Raw genomic sequence first — 20,000 nt, 5'->3', positions numbered from 1 at the left:
GAACCAAGGTTCCAAGAAAGTTGAACAGCACTGGTTCTTGAACCAAGGTGCTTTTGGTGGATAAGGCCCCTCAGTGAGCCTGAAGGTGAAACCTACATGAATATAGAAAGAAAGAACTGTTTTAGACCTGCATGAGAAATTCAGTAAATTTCAGCTTCACTTGTGATGGCTAGTTAAAGATTAAGTGTCGGTCTTGCTCAGGGACTCTTCGGCATGTGTCAAGGCCTGGACGCAAACCGGGGACCTTCTATTCAGCAGGCTGCATCTCTAACAGGGCAGGAATTTCAGGGAGGTCACAAAGGCCATGGCCGTCGTTCCCCTTCAGTTTAGCCTTGTGCCCCTCAAAGAAATCGAATGTCCTGAGGCCACAGTGGCCTTAATGCCCCAGATCACTGTACCACTTTCTCCTTAAATTGTCACTTCTCAATAGTCTTGTCATGTAGACAGTAGACACCAGTGTCTTTTGTTGAGATTCTGAATTCTTAACTCCCCTGAGTCCCCATCTTTAAACCAATCCAGTGACTTTGGTTGGTGCAAAGCTGAGCATTCATCACATTATAATACCATTATTTATTCCACTGCAGATAGTCATACATATTTAAAATAACCCTTACCACTTACATTCAAGTGGTCTTGCCCCTAAAATGACGAAAGTCCTGGCCTGGTCTCAACCCATTCAGTTATGCGTAGTGTATGTCTAGTGCAGTTTTTTTTAAACTTTTCTCCGTTTTGTTGGATACAAGCAATCCGTTTCCTCCTGTGGGTTAGAATGCAAGGAGTGAATCAGAATAATTGATGAAATGATTAGCCAGGGGACCTGGTCCTGTCGTGTCCACCGTCATTGCCATTCAGGTCTGTGCCGCCTCATGCGTGCCATTGTGCCTCCCACGAGTGCGCTTCAGGTCAGCGTGTTTGAGCGTGTTCAAAGTCCCTCCAAATTTATGTTAAGTCACGGATTCATAATAATCTCAGACCCCAAAACCTCATGCATTTTAAAAGGGTCATGAAAGAGACACTGTTAATTTTTTGCAAAAGTTAGCATTTATTTTTCAACATTCTCCTGAACTGCATGGGAAACTAGTTACACTATTAGTTTCAAAACTATTCCACATAAAAAACGTGTGAAAATCTTTAACACAATTCTTCTCTTATGGCCACAAAAATCTTTTTCAGACGGGGGTCCGCGGCCAAATACATTAAAGTAAATTTGGGGGTCCTTGACATGAGAATGTTTGAGAACCACTGGCTTGGTTTACGCCGAAGCTAATTAGGCCATATGGGCTGACATTGTCTAGTTACACCTGCCACTACAGCAGCAGATATATACCGTACCAGGTTGACATTGTCTTCACATTACCTTTCCTTTCCCTTCCGTGGCTGAGTGTAGAGAGGAGGATGTACATTATTGAACAATCATCTCATGTCCGCATGCACGTCAGCATCAGCAAGGCCAAATCACACCTCCACGGGCAGCTTGGCAGATGTGATGCCTTTTTATCCCCCTGTCTTCTTGTGCTGTCCAATATTCCGCGGAAACACTGGATGGGAAAAAATTGCAACGTGCAAGGGTCCATTTCTGAACTCTCAGAGTTAAGTTGACACTCTGTAGTTTACAGTGTAGAAGGTCGATGTGAAAAGCATGCTCAGAGAGCCGTTCCTATGTATCAATTATTCACTCCTGTCGTTGTGCACTTAAAGGCTGTTGTTTATCACTTTTATGTTATGGATAGATTACATTTCGTACTTGGTGAATGCCCAAGCTGAAAGTGGCATATGACCCTGACCACACATGACATTCTTTTTCTTGTTTATCACTTTTATGTTATGGATAGATTTCGTACTTGGTGAATGTCCAACTGAAAGTGGCATATGACCCTGACTACACTTGACATTCTTTTTCTTTCTTTTTTCACTTTTTAACAGCCACAAAATACAAATACCCACTATGCTATGTCAGTGTTTCTCAAATGGGGGTACGTGTGTTCACCATGGAATTGAATGAAATTGGATTCTTCTTTGGTTTTCCTGGCATACATTGCATAAAGGCTCTCTGGAATCTGTGTGAAAAGTTCGAGGCAAAAATCTGTATGGGGAAATATACAAAAGGAGGAAGTTTGCAAGCACTTCGGAGATCACGAAGATCCCCTTTAGGATTGAATGGACTCACTAGAAGCATGAGCTCAGTTCGGGACTCTCCCCAGGTTGGCAGAGGGAGAGGATTACAGCTTAGGCAATTTACACTGGGTGAAAATGGGTTACAAAGTCGTGGGATAGAAATGTATGGGGGGGGGGGGGGGGGAAAGGATTGAATGGACTAAATAGAATTATGGACATCACACAGAGGTTTGTGGAAACAAGGCATTAAGGGCATCATGGCAATACTTTACAGCAATACTAGCGCAAAAGAGCATTGTCCGATGCAAGGGAAGCTATGGGAAGTATATCTGTCTCTTTATGTTTGTTATCTTTTATACCCTCCTGCAGGATTCTTTGTGATACAGCAAAGGCCAATCTATCAGTGGCGTCAGTTCAGAAAAAGCTAAGGTATGGCAACATGACTGGTGTCTTGCACACACGCCTTCGCGCGCGTGCAAGACACCACTCATGTTGCAATACCTTAGCAACAGGCATGATATATTTATTTTAAGAAGAAGTACATATAATATAAAATTATATATACCTATAATATAATCATAATACCTTGTTAAACTGACCATTTTGTTACATTTTGCATTTGTAGTTATTTTACTGTAATTTACCAACATAATAACCCGCACAGATAGACAAAGAGACATTCATGGATTCATATTTAGAACTAACTTTTATCTTCCCCCCTGGACCCAGGGTATGGCAGCTGCACCCAATTGCCGCCCTAGCAATCTATACTATTTTCAGTTGAAAACATGACTACTGGCAACTTTGTGATGACGCGGTCATGGGTCAAAGTGTTATTAATTAACATTAACGCTGACAGTGACTTTGATTGATGCTGATTATTTTGATGCTGCCCGCTGGCTGTGAAGGAGAGATATTATCAGGTCATTTAGCGGTGAACTGCATGGGAGGATGCCTTAATGTCCTGTCTATTCCTGACCTTGGCTAAATGGGTCTGTCTCCGTTACAGCATGGCTATAATAAGCTTCACATTTAAATGGCTATTTTAGCTCGCTGCTTCTTGACAACATGTAACTGTATACCGAACTGTACTTACATCGAAATGCCCGGATTGTCTTATGTCTAAGCTACTTACTTGATGCTATGTTGATTTGATTTCTCTAGGCTTTGTTCTTATGGCTCCAGTAATTCCAAGCCTAAAACATGTTCATCCATACAGTGATATTCCTAATGGAATGGTGGAATGTTTTAACCATATATGAACCCTAGGCAAGGCAAGGCAACGTCACAGCAGGGCGAGGTTGTGATTAATTGATTGAATCATTTATTAGATGTTTGCGTAGGAAAATGTACAGGACAGTACAGTTCACTGATACAAGGTCAAATAAAAGAATAAAGGCCGCAAGAAAGCTTTTGTGCTTGTTTAAATTGGGGTCCCTTTTTACAACTTATTCTCATGCAACATTAAATGACAGACAAATAGAGCACCGAAGTTTGACGTAATTTACGCCAATGGACCCGTAAAGGTTTTTTTTTTTTCATACTGCGTCATATAAAGGCCCATTCCCACTGGGCCAGATAACAGATATCTGGAGATATTTCTCCAGATATTTCTCCATGCAAAGTGGATGGTAGATACAGATAAAAAAATGTTTTGCCACAGATAAAAGTATCTGTGGCAAATATCTGTGGTATATATTTTTTTTATCTGTATCTACCATCCACTTTGAATGGAAAAATATCTGGAGAAATATCTCCAGATATCTGTTATCTGGCCCAGTGGGAATGGGCCTTTAGAACTGTCTCCCAAACATAAACAAAATTATCTCAGCTGTTTGTCTTCATATGGATATGAAGAATCAACTGATGGTGAAAAAACGCTAATGTTACTGTCGCCGAATTAGTTACATTTTCACCAGAAACAGTGACTGACTATCATAAACCATACAGAGCCACCTCCCTGACAATATCGTGGCGACCGTTTGTTTATCTTTGGACCACAATGCTTATATGAGACGATTTGAAGATGACTCAATGTTATTCTCCATAGAGAAATTACTTCCGCGAACCGGGGGATGAGCAAGTGACGTCATGACTTTGTTACTCTATATAGATTGTAGATTGGCTATTTTTGGTGAAGGGATTTGGCATAGAGCCACAAAAACAGCGCTAGACCCCCCTGGAGGACCCCGGGCCAAAATATGTCTATAGGTTTTTAAGTGATCTAAAATGTCTGGTTCATAAAGTGGTTATTTATATACAGGCTTGCATATGAAGACATGGCTTTAGTGCCAATCTATCTTAGTTGATGAGTCAGATTCCTCAGCCATCTGTTACAGTCCAGAAACATATTTCATGCCCTTTGCCGCTGATATCTGGCTGTTGGATTGGAACCAGTATCAGTTTATGGAATGAGGTGGGGATGAGGGGCATGAGCTCATCAGTCATCCCTTACCACCAGCACTTTTAATTGGACCAGAAGCCGGGGGAGAAGGTTGGACGGCCACAAAGTCACAAATTGTCCCGTCCGAGATAAATATTATGGATGTATAGTGGCCACACATGTGGCTATTAGTATAAGAATGATGGACAATACACACACACCCACATGCCCGCATCCAGGCAAACACACACACGCACGCACACACACACACACACACACACACACACACACACATACACACACACACACTAGGGATGGGACGATAAGCGATATTATCGTTTATCGTGATAAAAAACACTCACGATAATCATATTGTGCAGATATAATTTATCATGACATCGTCCTCCGTCATGCACTGGGATCAATTCACCTTTTATTTGCCGAGCTGCATACCTGGTACCACTTAAACCCTCTATAATTGGTAAAAGGTATAATATACGTACTTTATACAGTAATTTTTTCACTCTCTATCGAATATCTTTGCCAAAAAATAGCCGATCTACAAGCTCACAACGCGTCGCAACGCAACACGTTGTGAGCTTGTAGGTCTGCTATTTTTTGTCAAAATGTTCCGCCCTAGGATAATGGATTTTGCTTATCGCGCTAATATCGTAAATAGCGATTTCTTTTGTCACAATAATCGTGATATGAAATTGTCATATCGTCCCATCCCTAACACACACACACACACACACACACACACACGCACGTACAGTACGCACGCACACGCGCATATGGTACGCCGTAGATAAACACTTCCCCAGCTGCTAAATGGCTTGTCTGCCGGGACGGCCAAATGATGGGCGACCCCATGACACGCAGAACAGTTTCATTACACCACCCAGATATTGCAAAGTCATGTCCTGGAAGCCAGTCAAAAGCCTGGATGAGAAGGAAGTGTTGGAGGGACACGGTGACAGCCTGAAGTGTCCGTCAGTTGGGTTTAATTAGATGTTTGCTCGTCGCACAGCTTGCCTTTTTAAGAAATTAGCATATTATCACTCAGCCCGCATCTGAGGAGGACATTGTCGGGCGGAAAGCAATTAAACAGAAACCGACTGCATCCATTTGAACGCGTTTAGAGCGGGATTTATTCTCTGAACACAGCCCGTGACACAGATGTCACATCCTCCCTGAAAGCTTGTACTTCTTGTTCAGAGGGTTACGGCGTGATAAGCACACTGTACGTACAGGAGGACGCTTGAAGTCGAAGGTACAGCTCAGGTTTATGTTGTGTTAATGTGTTGTCACAATGCCCAAGACCATCACTGACTTTTCGTATACAGTAAAGGCCCTATACACTTCAGTGTCAGACAAAGAGCTAGCCAATCTACAAGCTTTAATGTAGCTTGTAACATTGGCTATTTTCACGATTTAGAAACTTTTAGACGCATTTTGCCCAAAATAGGGACTCCAGTGTTTGTTAGTAGTTTAGATTTTAATTATTATTACAAAGCATACAGTAACCACTTCAACCTAATATACATTTTAGCCTTTTCAGATTATTTATACATTTTATTTTATTTCAAAACTTGAGCAAAGGGACATTCTGCATAATGAGTAATTTCTACTTTTGGTACTTAAAGTACATTTTGTATTGTATGTATTGATACATGCAGTATTGATACTTTTATTTAAGTAAAAAAAGAAAATCCACCACTGGTTGGTTAGTAATACATTATACACATGCTTGTACTCTGCATGCACTCACATGTGATTATCTCATCTCATCCAGTGTTGATTTCGTCGACTAAAACTATGACGAAAATGTTTGTCGACTAAGTTTTTTTCACTGACGAAAACTAAATAAAAACTAAATAAAAACTAAACCATGATGACTAAAACTAGACTAAATATATTGACAATTTTGTCAACAAAATAAAAACTAGACTAAAACTTTAGGGAGGGACTAGAGGTGAAGACAGTCACTTTATGTTTGGTTGCTCTCAGGTGTTGCACGCTGAAAATAGCAGATCTACAAGCTCACAACGCGTCACGCTGTGACGCGTTGTGAGCTTGTAGATCGGCTATTTTCAGCACGCAACCAAGTGTAAGTCATTACAATGCCATCAAGGCCTGCCAAAATTCATCTTATGATATTTAGTCGACTAAAATTAGGCGAAAACTAAAACTGTTCGCGTGACTAAATTATGACTAAAACTAAAAGACATTTGATTCAAAAGACTAACTAAAACTAAATCAAAATGTGCTGTCAAAAACAACACTGATCTCATCTTATCGAGAGCAGCATCACATTTCATTTGAGAAATCACATCATAATCAATCTCGTCAAACCCATTTCTGTGCGTTTGTGCCGTGTTACGGCTAAAATACAGGTACGATTCCATCTCGCTTTTTTCCCCACCAAAAAAGGGAGATTTGATATGAGCAAGTTGATCCGCCGTAAATCTAAAGCCGTGTTGACATAACTACTTTTCCACTCGCATTACCGCCAAAGTGGTCGCACCGGCCCCCATTCCCTAATGAAGGTGTGAGCCGGCGCTGTGATTTATCACGTCTGCAGATTGAATGTGTGTGCCGCTGTAATTGCTTCAGCTTCTCTGTGCTTCTTGTACTGCTGGTGAATGGAGCCAGCTCCATTTTTAGACACTTGCATTTAGTATAAGTTGGCTGGCTGCCCTCGGCTGCTCTCTCTCTCTCTCTCTCTCTCTCTCTCTCTCCATCCTGAGCAGAGGAAAAGGTGATGGCTCACCCTGGTAAGAGCAGAACGGACACCACATAAATAAGGCTGTTGTCCTTCCTTCTCACTGATGCCCTGCTTCTGAATCTCCAGTCCCGAGGCTCTTTAATACAAGTAACCCCTCTCTCCTGTCTCTCTCTCTCACACTCACTCTCTCTCTCTCTCTCTCTCTCTCTCTCTCTCTCTCTCTCGCACTATCATTATCGACCTTCTATATCGATAAATGCAAAGAATCTGTGTGTGTGTGTGTGTGTGTGTGTGTGTTGCCTGTCCCTTCCTCGGGCATAACACAAGCACCTTCCAACCGATTGACTTCCAACTTGGCATGTGTATTGCTTCCCGTTTAATGGCCATATATTGGAGATCTGTATGGATACCCGGGCATTGTACCCAACTTTCAGTGATGCATTGTGCACTTGTATATCTGGGGGTGTACAAATGGAACCAAATGGACCCGTAAGTGTCCATTTGGTTCCATTTTGTACACTGACACTAACACTGATTTTACAGTGTAGGTTGATGTCCCAGAAATACATTCCTTTAAAATGGTATCAAACAGGGAGTCCATGGTCTTATGCATATTATGCATAAGATCATGGAGCCCCGTTTGATACCATACCCCGTTTGATGCCAAAATTATGCAACTGAGAGACTCCTTGCAATGCAAAGAGGTTGAGAATGGCTAAACTAAATTCATCTTTTGTCCCCTTTGAACGTCAATAGCCACGGCATGCCAGACTGCTGATGCGGGAGGTGTGTAACTGTAACAGCACAGTGGCTGTAAATCAAAAGGCAGGCAGAAATCCTTCTCTGAGGGGGAATAAAATGAGTTTCAGCTCCTTAGATGTTTAATCAACGCACGTGGGGTATTGGTCCCTATAGGGGCCATTACTACCTAACACCTAGTTACTATATAGGTCCCTCCGGTTAGAACTTGTCAGCAGTGCTGGAAAGTAACTAACTACATGTTCTCAAGTGCTGTACTACAATACAATAGAATACAATACAAATACACATTTTACATTACTCCTCTACAAATGTCAGACAACTATCGTTAATACTTTCTTTGGAGGATTAGATTATTAATACAAAACATGCATTAACCACTTACAGGACAGCATTGTTTTTTTTTTTTACAACAAGGGTTCATATTTTGGATTGTAATTAGAGAAAAGAAAAGATGAGTGTTAAAATGTTTTCATTTACTGCTTTCTATTGTGTTAGTGATTTTATGATTTAGATTTCAGTGCGTGAAGGCTAAATATGTCTTTTTAGACACAATCTACAAGCTCACACGTTGTGAGCTTGTATATATCGGCTATTATATCTCAACACTATGCATAATGCCTACATTTATTTTGGTACTTTAAATATAATCTCAATGCCAGTGTAGAATGTAGTCCTTCCTTTAAGTGTAAGTAACAGCGTAATTCTTCTACTTTTTACTTCAGTAAAAAAAATAATCCTAGAGTACTTATTCCGCCGCTGTCAGCAGTCCCAGCCAGGTTTCTAGGGAAATCTTTGGCTCTCTCTCTCTCTCTCTCACACTCCCGGTTTGCTGTAAGAGGTGCTGTGTTCATGGACTTGGAGGTCAAATCCATTCTGCTTACAGTCCATTCAGGAAGTCATTAGGATGGGGATTGAGAACGGAGTCCGATTGTTTTCAGTGAACCCGTGACCCGCGCTGGAAGGGACCCATCCTCTCTGAGTCATGTGATCTGCTGTTCTTCTGCCTGCTGTTATACTAGGCATGCAGAGCGCCTGGATCATGTGACACAATATGCTCCGTATGGAGAAGAACTTATTGTTGACGCTGCTGAATCCCAGCCGTGGTGTTATTAAGGAGAATGTTACCTGTCGTCTATCCACGAGCACACTTAAGACACACACACACACACACACACACACACACACACACACACACACACACACACACACACACACACACACACACACACACACACACACACACACACACACACACACACACACAGCCACTCACAGATACAGAAGGTCAAATATAACTAGAAGGCGCAATTCTGTGGAATTTCAAGTGTAGTTGCCTATTTATATTATATTATTTATCTATCTATAAATGCGAGAAGTCTCTGTCTGTCTGTCTGTCTGTCTGTGTGTCTTCAGAAAAGGGACAGAAAAAGTCCATTGAACTCACTGGACTTTTGGGGTTTTGGGGTTACAGATAATGTCAAATGGACTTTTCGGAGGTTTTACATTTTATTTGTATTTATTTTTTCAAAACACGTCGCACTGAGACGCGCTTTGAGCTTGTAGATGGGCTATTTTTGCTGCTTTTGTGTGACATATGACGAAGAGGCATTCATTAAGAAAAATGTAAAAATACAGAGTGCCTGACAGCAATAGAATGTGGCCATCTGGAGTGAGTGTGGAAATGTAGTGTAGCCCTCTCATCATCAGATTTGCCCGCACTTGATTTAGGCAGTGTGAAAGTGACGTTAATACAGCAATCCCCTGGGGAGTGGCCAGAGGTTAAGTGTCTTGCTCAGGTCACTCTGACACATCTCGGCGGACCGAGGGTTGTGAACCGGTGACCTGGTGATCTCTCTTCCCACACCGCCGCTCTTCCCACTCAGCTACAGTGTGGCTGTTGTTGTTGGCTGTTGTTTTAAATGCACCAGAAGGGTGGAAAAAATACATGTCTAACAGAAATTCACTTCTCACTATCCACTATGTCAGGGGTTCCCAAACATTTTTGTCTCAGGGCAACCCATAAATATTCTTTTAATCCGAGGCACCCCTACATTATAATTTTCACTCCCAGCACCTTATATTTATAGCATATCGTCGTTGTCGGGTGGAAACCTCGTACCTGTATGTCCAAAACCCTTCGTTTTGTATTTAACATCTATAAAATGTACTAAACTAGTGAAAACAGCCGATCTACAAGCACACAACGCCTCGCATCGCGAGGCGTTGTGTGCTTGTAGATCGGCTGTTTTCACTAGTTTTGTGTGACAGTCATGTATGATGAAGCAGGGCTTTGCTTTACCAAAAGACGTACACATTTGAAACTTGGAGATACAAGGTTTCTGCCCGACAGTGACGATATTTTAGTGATTATGTTGCGAGGAAAACGTTGAGATAATAGCCATTTTGGTTAGAACTGACTGAAAATAACTTTGGGTGCCATTACGCAAAATAAGTTTAAAATGATACTGAATATTTCTTTCTTCAAGTGTTCAAATAAATTCCATTTATTATCAAATGATCTCGCAGCACCCCTGGACTGCCGTCGCGGCACCCCAGGGTGCCCCGGCCGTCACCCACTTTGAAAACCCCTGCACTATGTACAGAAGAGTGCAAGCCTCAGTTGACGTTCTTTGTAACTTTAATGAAATGAACTATGCCTGTACCCTTTGGGAATGATGCCCGTTGGGAACGATGCCCGTTTGTTTTGATGGCTTTGTTCTTGTCTCTGTTCTTCTCCATGTGATCTTCTAGCATCACAAGTCACATCCTTGCTGCCTCATAACGTTGGTCTACCAAGAACCAAAGCTTGTTCTGTGACTCTAGTGTGCATGAACACCAGCCAAATGCCTGACATTTCATGTATGCACACTGTTATGTAAACGGTATTTTTGGCAACCCCACAGATGATGAAACCAAATGCAACAGACATGACCTAAATCCTTGCCATTGACTCGCGGTCTGATTTAGTTTCTTAATGGTTGCTATTTAAAAAAATCAACAACAATTAGGTGAGGATTTACAGCTATCCTGCTCGAATGTTAATTTGCACACCATCACAGTATAAAAACAAATCACAGCAAATTGGTTTGCTGTGCACTGTGCACGCACACGGGCTAGACAATGGCCAATGTTAAGTGAGTACAAAAATGTACTTGCATTCAGTAAAGTAAATGGAGAAAAACAAATAGGGTTTACTAACAGCGCTAAAGTGTTTACTGTAGTGTCCGGGCAGCTCACCCGCCTCTCCATCTTAAGGTCATGGGTTTGTTCCTGGCCGTTGTGCTGTAAGTACTGAGAGCTGATGGTAGGTGACTCGGTAAAAAGAGGAAAAAGAAGCGCAGGGATCAGTTGGCTGTAAGAGACAGGAAGGTACAGGAAGAAATATATGAACAAAAGATGTTTCAAAGAAGTACTGCTAAATTCCAAGGTGCAGATAGCAGACTTACAGAGAAAGGAATTCCAAGGCACTCCGTCTTTAGAGAGACCCTGACGAAGATAGCTAGAAGTTGGAAACGCGTTGGTGAACTTGTTGCCTTGCTCAGAAAATAAACCATATATTTCTTTCACTAAAGACGGAGTGCCTTGAAATTCCTTTCTCTGTAAGTCTGCTGTCTACACCTTGGAAGTTAGCAGTACTTCTTTGAAACATTTTTTGTTCATATCATAGGTCACTAGGTGTTGCTGGACAGTAAGTACTGAGAGCTGATGGTAGGTGTTGCTGTAAGTAGGCCTACTGAGAGCTGATGGTAGGTGACAAGGTGTTGCGCACCACCTCAACAATCCATCTCCCAGGGGTCTGGTCTAGTTCATTGTGAGACGAGGATAGACTCCTGCACTCCTGCACGCTTCTTCCGACCAACTTTCTGCTTACTTATTTACTGAGTGGTGACAACAAACATCTTCATTTGGCGTTTGAAATACCATTCCATGAGCTTGCTGATACCGATGGCGTCAAAAAAGTCAAACAACTGCCAGATATGATATGCCGGTCTGGTGCTAGACATCACAGGCAGTACAGTAGCCTAGGAATGGAAGCAGTTGGTCACTTGTTACCTGAAGCCGTCCATTAAGATGTCTGTCATGGTATCTCAAGACACACACACACACACACACACACACACACACACACACACACACACACACACACACACGCACACGCACAGGCACACGCACACACGCGCACAGTCACGCACACGCCTGTGGATAACGCTGTCATGAGAATGTGATTTATCATACAGCTAAATGTGAGTTATGGACTCTAAGGTGATGGATTCAAGTTCATGGGTGCTGGAATATTGATTTATTCCCCTCTGTCAGTCAGGATGTGGCACTTTGGAGGGCTGGGCGATGGAAGCTGTTGACATTCCATTTGTCCTCTCAGAGTTAGACGAACACACTTTCAACCTGGCATCGCTAGTTTGGGTGTTATAAGGTGAGATGTTATTTTTGGGGGTGAGGGGTGTTATAGGTACCGTATAAGCATAGAGGTTCTACTTCTAAGTGGTTTATCTGAAGTGGTATTATCAAAGTATTCTGCGGCACCCCTTGACACTGCGTAATGGCATCCACTTTGAGAAACCCTGGTTTAATGCAACAGTTTCTTTTTTTGGGTGGGCCGGTGGGGGCGGGTTAGCAAGAATCTCATCACAAACGACGACAATGCAACGTTTTGCACGGATGCTAGGTTCATGTGTTAAATAGGATGCAGCATCAGTGAGTCGTGATGAACAGTCTAAACACAGCATATATCAGCTGACCTACTTGTTTGTGCATTTTCACAGCTGTCCCTTTTTAAAGGACCGCTGCAAAAAAAGAAAAGACAAAAAAAAAGATGTAGTATCTGTTGACGTGAATGTGAGTCATAAAGGACTAAACATTAGGGCTCCTGTTGATTTGAAGGAAACGTGGGAGCATTCCTCCAGTGATTTAAATGGCTTCTGACAGGGTCACTGCTGTTTGGAAGAATGTTGTGTCTCTGTGTGTTTGTTTTAATTTATTAGGGCTTGACGTTCACAGGCGATGCAAAATGCTGTACCAAGCCACATGAGAGTCATTTGAATAATATCTATCTATAAATGCGACAAATCTCTGTCTGTCTGTCTGTTTGTTTGTTTGTAATCCACGTATCTCGAGAACCGTTCGTCCCACCGGCTTCAGATTCGGCACGCGCGTTCCCCGCCGCCGCGCGGAGTGCAGTGCAGGGCCTCGACCCGACCCGACTCGCGGTTTTCCGAAACCGGCGCAAAACGTTCGGAATCTCCTTATGCGGAGCTGATTGTTGACATCAGGCTGTTCCGGAGGAAATCGGCGCAAGCGCTGACTCTTTGTGACATCACTTAATAAAAGGCTGTGACATCACGTACGCCACATGAGTCAACAAAAAATCTCTGTGAATGTGTATGTATGTATGTGAATCTCGAGAACCGTTCTTCCCACCGGCACACGCTTTCTCCAGATATAGGCATAAAATGAATCCCCGAATGCGGAGCTGATGTCTGACATCAGAGTTTTCCGCAACCGGTACTGTGTGTGCAGAGATCTCCATATATGGGCATAAGGGGACAAAGGCAAACAGATGGTCAAAACGGGTCCTATGACAACAGGTATATTGGGGTTTGCATTAAAGGGTGGGGACAAAGGCTAACAGATGGTCAAAACGGGTCCTATGACAACAGGTACATAAGACAAGCGACAAAGCGTGGGACTGGGAGGATGACTTGAATGATGCAGATTTAAGCAGGCTGTGTATTCTGCTTAAAGAAGAAACAAACAAAAAGCGACAGAGATCTCATATATGGGCATAAAATGGACGCAGATAAACAGATATCTCCATATACGGGCATAAAGGGACACAGACGGATAGATACAGAGATCTCCATATATGGGCATAAAATGGACACAAATAGACAGATATCAGTGATCTCCATATATGGACATAAAATGGACGCCGACAGACAGACAGATATCTCCATATATGGGCATAAATGGACACAGGCAAACAGATGGTCAAAACGGGTTCTATGACAACAGGTATAATGGGGTTTGCATTAAAGGGCGGGGGATTCATTCCCTATTTACATCGTTCCCGAGTTGGCCAGGTCGCCGACTAGACGCTCTTCTAGTTCTTTCTAATTGGTGACACTTTGTTGCCATGTATTATTGTTATTATTTTTCATTCTCAGTTGAATGAATATGCATGAAGCAAATTATGTTTACTGCAATTTTTTGCCGACAGAATAACGATGAAATGTGAGTGTATTAAGATAGCCTTTGTTTTTTGCTTTTTTCATTAATGAATTCAGTATTTTATACTTCCTGGTATGGCAGTGTCACGCAAAAGCTTTGCTACTCGTGAAAAGATCTGGGCAATGTAGAGAATTTGCACCTAGAATTACATGTGTTGTGGAATTCTGGATCAATAAGTAATCGATGGGGCAAATACTGTAGGAGACCAGACAATATCCTGGTGGTGATGGATACAGTATGCTTTATGTACATGGAAGGCACAGGGCAGAGATCATAGTTATACTGTCGCTGCTTCAAGGACAAATGAACCATATGAAGCCATATACCTTCCTCCTCACATGCCCAAAATAGAGCGACCAGGTTGAAAGCAGTATGTGGTGTTTTATCAATATTGAACCGATGAAAAGTATCAAAAAGAATGTATAACTAAATAATAACTACACCGCATTTCCTCATCACAGCTTTGCACATACACGGTTTCCCCCCAGCCGGGCCAATTAAATTGTGATGTTTGACGTTTGTTGTGTGTGTGTGTTTTCCTCAACAGAACCACAGCTCGTGGAGACCTCACTCGTGTCAGGAGTGTACGTGCTACGGAGACATCGTCATCTGCACCAACACCACACACTGCCCCAACCCCCGCTGTGACTTCCACAGGGTAAGAAAGAGACAAATGTAACCCAGAGGTATCATTGACAGCTTTTCACAAAAGGCCCCAGTGTTTTAGCCCAGGGGTCTTCAACGTTTTCAGGCCAAGGACCCCTTAGCTGAGAGAGAGATGGAGCAGGGACCCCCCTCTACATATTGTATGAATGTGTGATGCAGATTTTCATCGATTTCACAGATAGATTCATAGACTTGTTTGACAGCACTATCATCAGTCTATGTTGGATTCATGTTTTTAGTTAACTTGACCTTTCACTCTGTACTCATTCTCTCGAGACAGAGTCTGATAGCTACAGACAAACCGAGTGGGCGTTCCCCTTTCTTTGACGATGGCTAGCCAGATTGCTCTGTACTTGGTCTGCTCTTTTTTACCTCTACACCAAACCTATTTGCCGAAAATAGCTGATCTACAAGCTCTCAACACCTCGCAGCTGCTATTTTTGGCTAAAGTTCTCCTCAGAATAGGGATGCGAGGGTTCAAGTTGTTAATTTAAAAGAATGATCCTATCACAAAGATTAGGCGGCCCCCCTTGTAGTAACTCTGAGGACCCCCTAGGGATCCCGGACCCCCTGTTGAAGACCCCTGTTTTAGCCACTAAACCCTACATGACCTGAGTTGGCTGAACTTGGCTCTGTACTTTTCATTCCCTCTACACCACATCTCTTTGCCCAGAAGAAATACCCCGATCTACAAGCTCACAACGAGTCGCGTTGCGACGTGTTACGAGCTTGTAGATCAGCAATTTTTTGGCAAACGTTTCGTTTACAGTAGTTTTTCTTTCATTGAAGTGGGGATAAAACAATAAAATCCAGGAGTTATTTCCTTTGCGGTCCTCATACAAATTACAAGAAATGTGACACTTCACATCAACCAGACTTGAGTTACAGCTATTCTTTTATTTGTGTTTTCTCCCGGCTACACCAAGTGGTTCAAATAAATAAGATGGATACGGTTCAAGTGTTTAACCTGCTTTTCAGAAGAGGGTTCACCTTGAAGCGTGGATCCTTTTCTGTAAAAGGCTTTTCGAGGTAAAATTCACAAATTGAATCCTATCGTTCTAAAGACACATTTCACGGTGGGGAGCAGAAGTCTTTATTTTTATATTTCTTTCTTTTTTGTGGGATGGAGAGGCTGGCTAGGATTAAAAGTGAGTTACCTATATGCATATTGCATATAGAGTATGTCAATATAATAAAGCTAACTGTGGTTGTTGTATTTGGTCTCTAGTTAGTTAGTTAGTTAGTTAGACTCTAGTCAGATTCTGTGGTCGGGTAGGGCCACTGCTGCTTGACAAGAGATTTTGCTATGAACTCAAATTGAATGAACTCACTCAACAGCAAAATCTTTGGGAGAATCCCGACTAGGAAAGGAAAGTGATACGCTTGAGAGATGAGCCCTATTTTACATAATTGCAGCGTGAGGTGCGGTGAGGAGATCTGGAAAATGTATAAATATGTATTAACATTTTTTGAACATTCATTTTATTTTGCCTATAATGACATGAATATTAAAGGCATGCCAGGTTGAAAGTGGTTAATTATGCAGTTAACCCTATACTAGTTCTATATTCACCCTATACCAGGGGTCTGTACTTTGTCCCCTCCTTTTTTCTCTCTACACCAGGGGTCTTCAAAAGGGGGTCCGGGACCCCTAGGGGGTCTTCAGAGTTACTACAGGGGGTCCTCCAAATCTTTGTGTGATAGAAAGGTTTTTTCTTTAACCACTTGAACCCTATAATCCATAATATTTTGGGACCTTTAGCCAAAAATAGCAGATCTACAAGCTCACAACGCCTCGCGCTGCGAGGCGTTGTGAGCCTCGCAGCTCATCTATACTATAATTTTGCGAATGTCTGACTGAGTGAGTGAGTGAGTGAGTGTCTGTCTGTCCCAGCGTTTCTCCTCGGTGGCTGGAGCGATTGATCTGAAATCGCATCACCATCAGCATATGAACACACCTGACATAACTGTGAAGCCCGTTTGTCACTTTCACAAATCGTATGCTGTATATTCGCATTTTTATGGTGTATCTATATCTATTTAGCCTACAGTACCTTTTGTGACCACACATGTTAAGGGAGGGGCGCTGTTGTTCAGGCCATGCACAATCACACACAAACCCACACACACACACACACACACACACACACACACACACGGGGGGGTGTGCAGGCAGGCGGGCGATGTCCAAATATCATGCAGATCGGTACACAGTATCTCTGTAGCCGTTAAATGGAACGGGTATTTCTTACATTGATGCTCCTACATATTAGCATGCAAGCACCAGTTAAAGTTACTTTCCATCCCTCATATACTGTGCACATCCCATAACCCACACACTGCACATCATTTCGGAGCTCATATCTTTGAACGGGTAAGGGCTAGTTCATCAAACAATGAATCTATATGGAATCTATGAACAGGTTATGGGGGTCCCTGCTTCATCTCTCTCTCGACCAAGGGGTCCTTGGCCTGAACACGTTGAAGACCCCTGCTCTACACCATATCACTTTGGCCAATATAGCCGATCCACAAGCTCACAACTGTGCGCTTGTAGATGGACTATTTTCACAGAATATGACGACGCGACAGGGAGGCTAGCGTTCACGTGGTTGATTTTGAAGCAATGGCAGCGACTCCAGCTTTAGCTTGGCTCAGCGTTTCACTTTTAATTCATTGGGAGACATTTCTACCCTCACTCTCCCCCAGTCCCCCATCCTCCTCATCATGGCTGCTTAAACGTGGATTTAGTTGTCAGGCCGGAGGTGACAGCCAGCGTCAAAATCAATCTCAACCCTGAGCTAAGGCAAACAATCGATGCCTAATGAATTCCACTCCGCTGGCTAGATAGTAATCCAATGCTAATTAAAAACTAGACATCATGTGCACCAAGCCCTGCACCCCTGACATGTTTTAATGCTCTTACAACTTTGTGTCTTGACTCAACTTTAAATCTAAATGTTTGTTGTTAAAACCGTAACGCTCTGTAAATATTCATGGCTACAGAGTGTCTGTTGGGTAACAGGGGTCTCCCCTTATCTGCAGCTCTTCAGTAAACAGAAAACATTTTCAAGTGGGTCATCCTATCAGCCTCGACTTTTTTTATTGTTCCAGTTCCAATTTTCTATTTTCTTTCTTTTTTTCATCTCTTCCAATGTCAATTGTTTTTGCTGGGTGTGAGTTATCTCTCCCGACTGGATACAATTGGAATCCTAACCTGAGAATGTATTTTGACACCTGTGATCCTATCTGTAAAGCATCCTAAAAGCTTTCCTAAAACTAAACTTTTTCTCTTTCCCCTTTTTGTTTTCATCAAACCTTATGATCTTTTCGGGGATGCTTTGCTATTCTCTCGCCGTCCTCCCGCAGCCAGATATATTAGTCTTTGATTTGCTTCAGTGTACTTTTAGGACATAGATGTATTGCTTGCTACATACAGTATGTGATTACATTTTAAATAGACATTGTTTGGGTTAAAACGTGTTTAGTTTAAAAAGCTCTGTTTTCTGATAGTAATCATTGATATAGGGTGCTTGTGAGCTGCTATTTTCAGTATTTCAGTAAAAGTTAAAGTTAAAGGGGAACGGTGGTACAGTCGGTAGCGCTGTCACCTCACAGCTGCTAGAAGGTCCTGGGTTCGATTCCCGCTGGGGGACACTGGGGGCGTGTTCTCTCCTCCGCGTCATCAGTGTCCACATCCTAGGTGGGGTTGGCAAAAGGGCCTTTCTGTGTGGACTTTGCATGTTCTCCCTGTGTATAATACAAGCTATTCATGGGGTGCATTTGTAGTCCTAAACCGGCCATATTGAGGACGAACACAGGTGTTCAATTTGTCTGATTGGCATAGAACCAATGTTCTACGTTAATCAAAACACCTGTGTTGGTCCTAAAAATGGCTGGTGTAGGACTACAAATGCAACCCATGAATATAACTAGGAGACTGTATTTTAAAATGAATTGTAATATTTCTATTGTCCTTCTCTCTCTCTCTCTCTCTCTCTCTCTCTCTCTCTCTCTCTCTCTCTCTCTCTCTCTCTCTCTCTCTCTGTGTGTGTTCCATCTGTATGATATGATGCATTCTTTATACTGTGTTATGTGCTCCATGGCGGTGGTGTTTGCACTGACTGTACACCTTTGTGCAGACTGCCACAGTTCATTTCCATGTGAATGGACACGGTCGGATAATTGAATGTTTCCTACGCAAGGTTGCACAGAGTCACTTATACCACGTGTGTGTGTGTGTGTGTGTGTGTGCGTGTGTGTGTGCGTGTGTGTGTGCGTGCGTGTGCGTGTGTGTGTGTGCGTGTGTGTCCAAAGGGAGAGCGCCTGAGGATCCCTCCCAACAAGTGCTGTCCAGAGTGTGTCTCCACCTCCCAGGGTTCCTGTCAGTATGAAGGACTCGTTTACGGGGTAAGATCTAACGACAAGCTATTCTCCTACATGTACACCGCCAATGGTGGAAAGTGTATTTACTAATTACGTCCTGAACTACCGTAGTTTACTGTTTAGACTCTTTTTTTTTGTTCTCTCATTTTTCTTTTCTTTATATATCTACTGCATAGTACTGTGTTCTATTCGTCTGTCATTCAATGTTATATGAGATACTTAAATGGTTTCCTGTGGAAATAAGTTTAGTCTTTTCATGGATCTCCTTTTAGTAGACCTTGTACCAGTGAACTGTACCGTCATGAAACTGTACCTTTTCCTATGCAAACTTCTAATAAAGTCTTCAATCAATCTTCAATCAATCAAACTAGCAGCTACAAAAGCTGCCAAACGACCAAGGGTCACCAGCGGCCGTTTGCGTTTGTAGTGCGCGGAAAATATGGAAAAAGGAAAATATTAATGCCTTTGTTAAAAAGGGCAGAGAACTAAGAAGTTTTTCCTTCATTACAATTGTGCGGAGAAAGAAGGCTGAGTGGAAATGGTAACAAGAAAGGTGGAATTAAATTAAGATACGGTTGAAAATGGGTGAAGTGTTCCTTTTAGTAAAAGGTCTCAGTACTTCTGCCACCATTAAACACATTCCATCGGTAAGTTAAGCCTGTCTGCCAACCTCTCGCTGTGCCCATACGAGGACATGACAGCGACCATGACTTT

General features: G+C 42.4%; 1 protein-coding gene across 1 annotated transcript in view; it reads left to right on the top strand.

The window, feature by feature from the left end:
- The window catches only part of fras1 (Fraser extracellular matrix complex subunit 1), a 224,594-nt gene that overhangs the window by 51,259 nt on the left and 153,335 nt on the right, over nt 1-20,000 (top strand). Inside the window, exons 3-4 of the mRNA XM_080738878.1 lie at nt 14,782-14,892; nt 19,218-19,310. Of these exons, the coding sequence (XP_080595004.1) occupies nt 14,782-14,892; nt 19,218-19,310 (204 nt within the window). The remainder of the gene's footprint in view (nt 1-14,781; nt 14,893-19,217; nt 19,311-20,000) is intronic.

The sequence above is a fragment of the Nannobrachium achirus genome, assembly GCF_963921795.1.
Source record: "Nannobrachium achirus genome assembly, chromosome: 12".
Lineage (NCBI taxonomy): Eukaryota > Metazoa > Chordata > Actinopteri > Myctophiformes > Myctophidae > Nannobrachium > Nannobrachium achirus.
Note: the sequence above shows the minus strand (reverse complement) of the source record. Positions and strands in the feature narration are given on the sequence as shown.